Here is a 7,958-nt window from a genome sequence, read left to right as displayed (position 1 = left end):
CAATCCTCCTAAATACTCTTTAATCGCTGCGTCTGTAGGGTAGCTGGTCGTTGTCTTTGTTCAGAGGCTTAGCTGAGTCTGTCTGGTTTGTTTTTCTGTCCGTTGTTGCTCACTTGGCGCCAACTACACGCGTTTGTCTTCGTCGTCACTCGAAACGCTTAACTGCGGCAATGACGATGACGGGAGTGGCTGGATGGTCGAGTACACAGTGAAATATCTCTGCACGAACTATTAAACTGGTGTATATGGCTGGCTGGTTCAATAGGCAGGCAGGCAGGCAGGCAGGCGGACGGACGGACGGACGGACGGGCGGGCGGGCAGATAGAAAGACAGACGGGCGCTGTCGCTGGTGTCGATCGAACGGCCAAGCGACCGGCTGCGGAAGAAGCGGCCGCTCGGCGCATCAGCAATGCGCACTCGATGAACTGCTGCCACACTTCTCATCGCCATAGTTCTCAGCCTCATCTTCATCGTTATTTGCATCCTCCCCTATGTGTATGTATGTGGCCGTGTCGACGTTCGGCTTTATATTTGTATGCTATGTATATGTAGATTTGTATGTATATCTCGTCGGCTTATGTTTGTCTGCATGATGCTGGTAACAGTCGCCGGTGGCGCTTCGATCGTTCTCCCCACCGTCCCCATTGTCGTCGTCGTCGTCGTCGACAAACCGACCATTCGCTACGGTGAAGGCAGCGGCCGCTGGCAGCGATATCTCAGGTTACAGCTGCCATCATCATGACCATCATCACGCGTTACTCTCGCCCGCGGTAACCTGAAACCTCGTGAAGGAGCGAGTAAACGACCGGCAGGCGAAGGAACGACGATGACGCGCTGCCTCTGGTTTTGGCTGCCGGTCGGCCCCCCTCCCCCTCCGCCAACAGCATCAGAGGACGATGGCGACAGCGGCGGCGGCGGCGGCGGCGGCGGCGGCGGCGGCGACAGCAGCAGCGGCGACGGACGGCGACACCGTTCGACCATCCGTCGCCGTCGTAAACACAGCACAGCAAAACACGACACAGTCGCCAATCGCCAAAACTACCGAACAGGAAAGCGGCGGACGCGGTGCCGGCGAGCTCTCCTCTCAACCAGTCAACGGCCAAGCAGTTCCGCCGTCGCCGCCGACGAGCGGCTTCTGCGAACGTTGAAATATCCACTCTCCAACGACTGCTAATGGCTCTGCTGCGACGCAACGGTGGCGGCCGCGTCGTCGTAGCAGTGGCAGAGGCATCATGAGCTTCGAGCGCGAACGAGGTCCGAGCTGTGAGACCGCGATGAACTTGCGGCATGAATAGGGACCACTTTCTATATCTCTTTCGATCAATGGTCGCTCATGAACCCTTTTTGTCTTTTCAACGGAACTCGGGAGTGGTAACGACAAACGGGCGATAGGTTAAAGGCGAAAATGGCGTGAAAATCCACCACGGCGGATGGGCGATGATCAAGCGAACCGCGATTACTAATGTATACATAGAAAACAAATGGAAAAAACCTATTCGACGGATGAAAACAGGTAGAAATTGTCGCACTTTTTCTTGAATCACGGCGCGCAGTATCATCAACACATCGTGCGAGTTGATCCACGCAAATAATCGGTAGACCAATAACGATATCCACGGAGTTGGACACCGGCGGTGACTTGTCACAAATATCACGCCCACGCATCCACACAATAAGATCTTATCGAATAGAGGCCAGAACCTTGAGCTAATGTTGCCATCTGAAACTGCTGCGTGCATACGTTTAGCTGAATCGCATGCATCAACTACCTGCATGATCGTGCCATCAATGACCACGGCACGTGTTCACAGCTAGCCACGAAGCGTCATCGAATACTGCTAGATTGATTGCTTCCTATAGTCCGTTACAGGACATCGCACTGCGGTCTACTTCGATTCCAATCAATGATAGCAAGCAAATAATCGTGCCGTCAATGGCAGATCAATACTTTTATATAATGTATTCAATAAGTCTGTGAGTAGGCACTGAGATTGATTCCGAGGCGCAGCTTGCTGCCGCCGCCGCCGCCGCCGCCACTGGCTGAACAAACGTCTACAAATATGAGAACATTCTGCGTATCTTACTAATGCTTCAGTTGTCTCAAGTTGCGTTTTGATCGACGAAAACTGTATAGTTTAGCTAATCTCTGCTTTTAGCTAACACGCTATATCGCTGACAGCAGACGGCGGGTCGGTGATGTCATCTAATCACCTTTGCTAGTTGCCCGATTTGATAATGATAGCGGAGGTGGGCGCGAGCAACCCCTAGCGCGAAGGAGTCGTTGCGAGAACCAGCAAACGGGCAACAGATGGCCAAAAAGGAGGGTTAGGGATGTAGAGGAAGATCTAAGCCCCACCGGGAACAGTTGCTTGTGCGTGAACCCTTGGCAACCGGACAACTACGGCAGTCATACAGATGACACACCCTTAGCAAAATAGGCGTGTGCATTCCCCCTTTTTACATGTATACACGCATAAAATGTTTTGTATCATAACCAGCATTGTGGCTGAGTGAAATCATGCCGCGTCAGTGACATGATCGGACGCAGCGGATAATTGAGTCTGATACAATGTCTATGGGAAAAGTGGGGGAGCAATATTCAACACTTTTTTGGGAGAACGCATAGCTTGTAGAAACGTCGCGCATCGTATCTCGGTGATAGCGATCTCGCGCCGTAAACATGCACTGAACTACCCGAAGCTCGTTTCCTAATCCTTAGATAGCTTCTCCCTTCTAAGGGGTCTCTTAAGAGTGTCAACATAGCCAATCAATATACTCGAATAGTCTAGTAGCTTTCAGAGTGGTGTAGAATTGTTGTCAATCTCTGAAGGGGAAACAACGGAAATTCAGATCTCACTTGCTTTTTACTAGTGCACGGGTATTTTGTTTCATGTAACTCTGTTACATGGCTGTTATAAATGCATTGATGGTTCACTCGGTAAATGGCGACATCCTGTCTGATCTTCGATGATTACAGTAAGCACTAACGGTAATAAGGGTTATACCATTTGCGTGAATTATTCTTTTGACTCACAGTGCTGAGTACGAGCACAGCCATATAGTAGAGTTTAAATTACACCAACAGAGAGAGAGGATCTCCAGTGTACTTCTCAGCGTTTCAGCTATTTACCTGTGAATTAGGTAAACAAATATGGTCCTATATATTGTAGAGGAATATGCAACTGTTTTTTAGCGTTTGCACAAACTCATTGCTCCTTTCTCGCCACCTGTGCCAATCGTGCCCTCTGGATTTCAATATATTTTACTTGAAATGAATAAGCAACCGAAAAAACTAAAGGTCTAAGGATTTAACCCGAAACCTCCTGAGTGTGAAGGTAGCGAGTCAGAAAAACAATAAGTGTGTCAGCAAGATAATAGCGTGCATCTTGCCAGTTGCGCTGGGTAATTCCCAAAGGACCCTGTTTTTGTCGTAGATAAACTAAAAAAAAAACGTAGCGTAGACTATGTCACGTAAATTGGCAGATGACCTCATTCAAGCAATGCAGTTAATTGCGTTTTGCAGATCGTCTCGCAAAGGAACGTTCGAAACGGGAAGGTCTACTCTCACTGATAGAAGAGTTCGATGCGAAGAAACTGTGATTTGTCGTTGTACAACGTTTGCAGCCTGGATAAAATGGAGGATTACAATCGTCAATCGCGTTTTGGCTATAAATTCTGTTAGAATTACCCGATACCTTGTTCATACGATGAAATAAAGTATCGCCGAACTCAGGACGACATAGGATGGGCATAAACAAGGATAATGGGCATCAACTTGGTCAACAAATAGATTGGATTAAAAATAACTTTTTTCCGCATGTTCCTGTCCCTGAGTTGATTCACTGCAGAAACGGAATATGTTCATGATAGTATGTCTAGTTAACATTGGATAACAAGTTAGCGACGCGCTAAGTCCAAAGTGTAATAAGCTATAAGAAATTCGGGATTACTATTCAAAAAAAAAAACAGCTGGATAATTTTACAGCGGGGTATACAATCGGGACACAATAGAGCGATCATTCGGACGAAGAGGTTTATAAAATTTTATCAGATCATTTGTGTGTGTTCGACTTCGGTTCAAGTAATGAAGCGAGCAACCCCAATCAGGCTTCTCTACGTCTCAGGCTAACGAGGAGAAGAGGTTCTAACCCTTCTATATTGGCTCAGGGTTTATGGCGAGATCGTTCTACACGAAACATACTAGCACAAAATGTGTATATCAGCAAAGCCTAATCGATTTCTCTAGCCAAGGTGCTCAGTTCAGCGTTGAAGTTCCTGTCAATATGTCGAAATCGACGCACGGACCGGTAGCCGACAACTACCGACATGGAAGTGAGGGGTGATCATCTTTTGGTCCACGGGCGACATGTCACTCAAACTGGTTGAAGTGGGGCCGCCAACGATGACAACGCGAATAGCAGTACTACGATTCTTGTTCTCATGCAGTTATCGGGCCTACCATCATCATCAACATGAATAAGAACAGTGGAGACGATGATGTTGCTGTTGCTCTTCAAAAGCTTCTGTAATTCGTGTTCTATTCACAAAGGGCCGACTTCAACTTTCCGGGAGGATGCACCGCCAAATGCGGGCTCACAGTTGGGCCTAGAGCAAGGCTCATTTTATCTACCTCGCTGTTTCGCAAGAAGCGAACGTCGAGTTGAATGGAGAAAACCGCATGGCTATTTGATTAATTGAAACTTCTTTTGACATTCTACTACTGTTAGACATTCAGGACAAGCGAGTCAAAAATCGGCTGATGGGAGCCTATATAGGCCGTATGAGGTAGCTTAAAAAGGTAGAAGGAAAAAGAAAGAAAGGGAAAAACATTTAGCAGATTGAAATTACATAAAAATTGTCGTTCTTTGCGCCTTCCATATCACAAAATACGTATAAAAAGGATCTGCGTTCAACAAGAGACAATATCCTCAAAATGTTTCCGCAGAAGTTGCAGTCTCTTACTAACAGATCATGAGGTTGATAGCGACGAGATACTTCAACGTGTGTTTGGCTAGCGGCTGCTCGGAGCTGTAATGTCGGCTCGCCTCTGATTAAATCGAAGACATTCTGGGGGAAATCACGTATACGTGCATGTTGTTGCGTTTATCATTATTATTATTATCACCATGTTTGATAAAATAGGGCCCTTTCGAGTTTATGTATACCATTTTAAATGGAGTTTGTAATTTTTTAAAGGGACAAGAGGAATTTAATTTTACAATTTACCGCGTTCCAATAAAATAGAAAGTGTTACTTACGGCCTGGAGTGTCCGTGTGGCGTGCGGTCTCGTTGTCTCCTGTTCTTGAACCAGTTTGAGATCTGAGTGAGCGATAAACCCGTCTTCTCTGCGAGTGTTCGCTTCTCATCCGGGGTCGGGTACCTTCATCGTGGGTGAAGTAAGTTAGCTTCGGTGTTTTTTGTGGAAAACCCTACTGCTTCTGCCTTGTGTATATCCACTACACCAGTACTCTACCAGTACTGCAATTTGAAAAACTTAAATACACTGACCTATTCATTTTATAACATTCTTTAAGCGCGTGACGACTTTTTTCCTTGAAGCAGTAAACAGTGTCTTCTCCATCCCAGATCGTCTTCGGTAGAGGAAACTTCCGTCTAATTCGATACTTATCCACCGCGCCAAGCTTCCGCCCCCGAACCTTTTCCGCTTCTCTGTAATTAATTGGGTCGACGATCAACCGCCAATTGAATAATAGTAAAGAATTATTGACGTCGTAATCAATCACAGATTATCTATCAATTCCTATATGAATATTAGATTTTTTTTTAAGAGATTATTGTGTAAGCCCGTTGAACTTTCTAGTCACCGCACGCTGTACAAAATAGGTTCCACAACAAAAATTCATGCTCGGCTGTCGGATTGCAGATTATAAACATCTATTTTAGAAAATAATGAAAAACATACTTAAGAGCTGTAAAGTTACTGTTTCTGGGACAGTTCAAAATTTTAGATGGACCTTTAAGGGTTAAATTATTAGGACCAGTGACATGCCGCAATAATCTTTCTATGTTATTCAGCTAACCTGTAGTGTGCCGCGAACCACATTCTCTGAAGTTCGTCGTGATGCTTTGCGTGGAACGAGTGTCCTTCCAGAATCGAATACATATCTTTGTAATGTTCCCTTAAATCATTCAAATAATAAGCAGGTTTGCTCTTTTTTTTCAGGCTTTCGATAAATAATATGCGTCCTTAAGCACTAAAATGCAAAGAGCAATTGGGGTCTTAACGTTTAGGCGGCGTGCCGTTAAAGAGCCTAGTTAGTAACGGACGATAATAGACCTGATGAAACAGAATAAAAATCACCAGGCCTTTTTAGGTGTTATTGTTTATAGAATTACTTAGTTTATAATTTATATTTTTTTTCTTAGATCATCTGATAGTTGAGTAGAAGTTTTTTGCCGCCAGATTCTAGATAGGCTTGTTGACTGGTGAACACCTGTGCAACAACAAGTGGCCGTCAGGGGCAGTTTAACTTAACGGAATAAAGTTGCAAAGAAACGCATGCGGTTCTCATAAAGGCAGGTAATAAAGTCCCTGTCTCGACATGGGTAATTGTAGTTGTGTGTGACTCTATTGAATAAGAAAAGTTTGCATCGATTGAAATTAAGCTTATCCTAAAGTTATCTGATACTGGCCCCAACATGAGAATACGCGACTTTTGCCTTAGGGCTAAATTTTAGTTCCGAGATAAAAGTAGCAAATGAAATGTAATCCGGATAGAAAATAAGCAATTTCCTATCTTGAATCGGCTGTGGGTGGATTCTGAATCGACTGACACCGCTCGCTTTATGTTAGATACTAGAAAGATCATGGACATGATGCGCTGTGGCTGGGAGGTTTGAGTCAACTAGAGTCTATATATTATGTTCTCCCTATGCTAACCATGTTGCTGCGAGTCACTATTATAAGAAAGGTCAAAAGAGTTTTGACGCAGTATAGCTTTCAAAACGATCTCGTTCCTATCATACAATAGGACTTATGTAGAAGGTCCGATAACAACTCACTTCCGAAATGCCACGATGGCCTTCGCACGAAGAACAGGTTCACTGCTTTGAAATTCTTCTGTTCCGGGAAGACTCCTGGTAGATGAAAGAAAAAGGATTTACCATCGACGTGTCGTGACACTTTGGGCCTACTTGTCGGACTGTCTATCAACTTGAACACAACATGTAGTAACGAACAAAAGGCAAAGGAATTTTTTTCTGCTGATAAGTTACGATAGAAAAGCTACATATGATACGTCAGATAAGCGTTATAGCAAACAAACCGTGGCAAAAACACATATTCGTGCTCTCCCTACGTACCAAATAAACGAAGACAGACGATCTAAATTGCCCGACTGCTGAAGCACTTCACAAAGACACGCCACCTGTTAAAAGAGAAGAGGTCCCTTAATCTTTTTGCGCGGATTTCATCTACTACTATTCCCTGCTTTGGCTGTTAGCTGATTTGGTCAATGAGAGGGATAATGACCAGTCACTTATCTATTCGGCTGCTAGCTGAAGTATCGTTGATAATGTGGCCTCGATAATGTGGCAGAAGCTATAGCGATCAAAACGCTGTTTAAATATCGATTGTTGATTATTTTCTCTAGATGACGTCGTGAGGCCATCATGTGCATGCAATGGGCGCTTACCTGTTCTAGCGTGAAGACCATTCGTTTACGCCCAGTACAGGCGGGAATCGGCGAGTGGCCGAAGTCTCGTTGGTGGCTACCGTGGTGCGACAAAGGGGAGCCATTTTGAACAAACGTTTGCTGAAAGTGGACAAGTATTTCCATTGCTAGATTTGATAAGTATCGATAGTCTCTTTGATTTTGCATATGATGAAAATTTTCTATTGCAATAACAGCTTCAGGGGCGCAACGACGATATTTAAACATTTTTGACGAAGAGCCCAAAAGCGTCGTTATAGCCTTAATTAATGTTACAAACTTGG

General features: G+C 44.8%; 1 protein-coding gene across 6 annotated transcripts in view; it reads right to left on the bottom strand.

The window, feature by feature from the left end:
* LOC111254654 (uncharacterized) overlaps positions 1–7,958 on the bottom strand; it is a 53,759-nt gene that overhangs the window by 36,686 nt on the left and 9,115 nt on the right. For all 6 annotated transcript variants that reach the window (XR_015317640.1, XR_015317639.1, XR_015317641.1 and 3 more), the window contains exons 3-8: positions 7,657–7,776; positions 7,325–7,389; positions 7,025–7,099; positions 6,043–6,141; positions 5,510–5,671; positions 5,259–5,381 (exon numbers count right to left, since the gene is read on the bottom strand). Coding sequence is in view for 3 of the 6 variants with exons in the window: in XM_086975636.1 (XP_086831762.1) it covers positions 5,259–5,381; positions 5,510–5,671; positions 6,043–6,141; positions 7,025–7,099; positions 7,325–7,389; positions 7,657–7,776 (644 nt within the window). In the remaining 3 variants the exon portion in view is untranslated. The remainder of the gene's footprint in view (positions 1–5,258; positions 5,382–5,509; positions 5,672–6,042; positions 6,142–7,024; positions 7,100–7,324; positions 7,390–7,656; positions 7,777–7,958) is intronic.

This window comes from Varroa destructor, unplaced genomic scaffold (genome assembly GCF_002443255.2).
Source record: "Varroa destructor unplaced genomic scaffold, Vdes_3.0 BEIS01000007.1, whole genome shotgun sequence".
In the NCBI taxonomy this organism is placed as follows: Eukaryota; Metazoa; Arthropoda; class Arachnida; order Mesostigmata; family Varroidae; genus Varroa; species Varroa destructor.
Note: the sequence above shows the minus strand (reverse complement) of the source record. Positions and strands in the feature narration are given on the sequence as shown.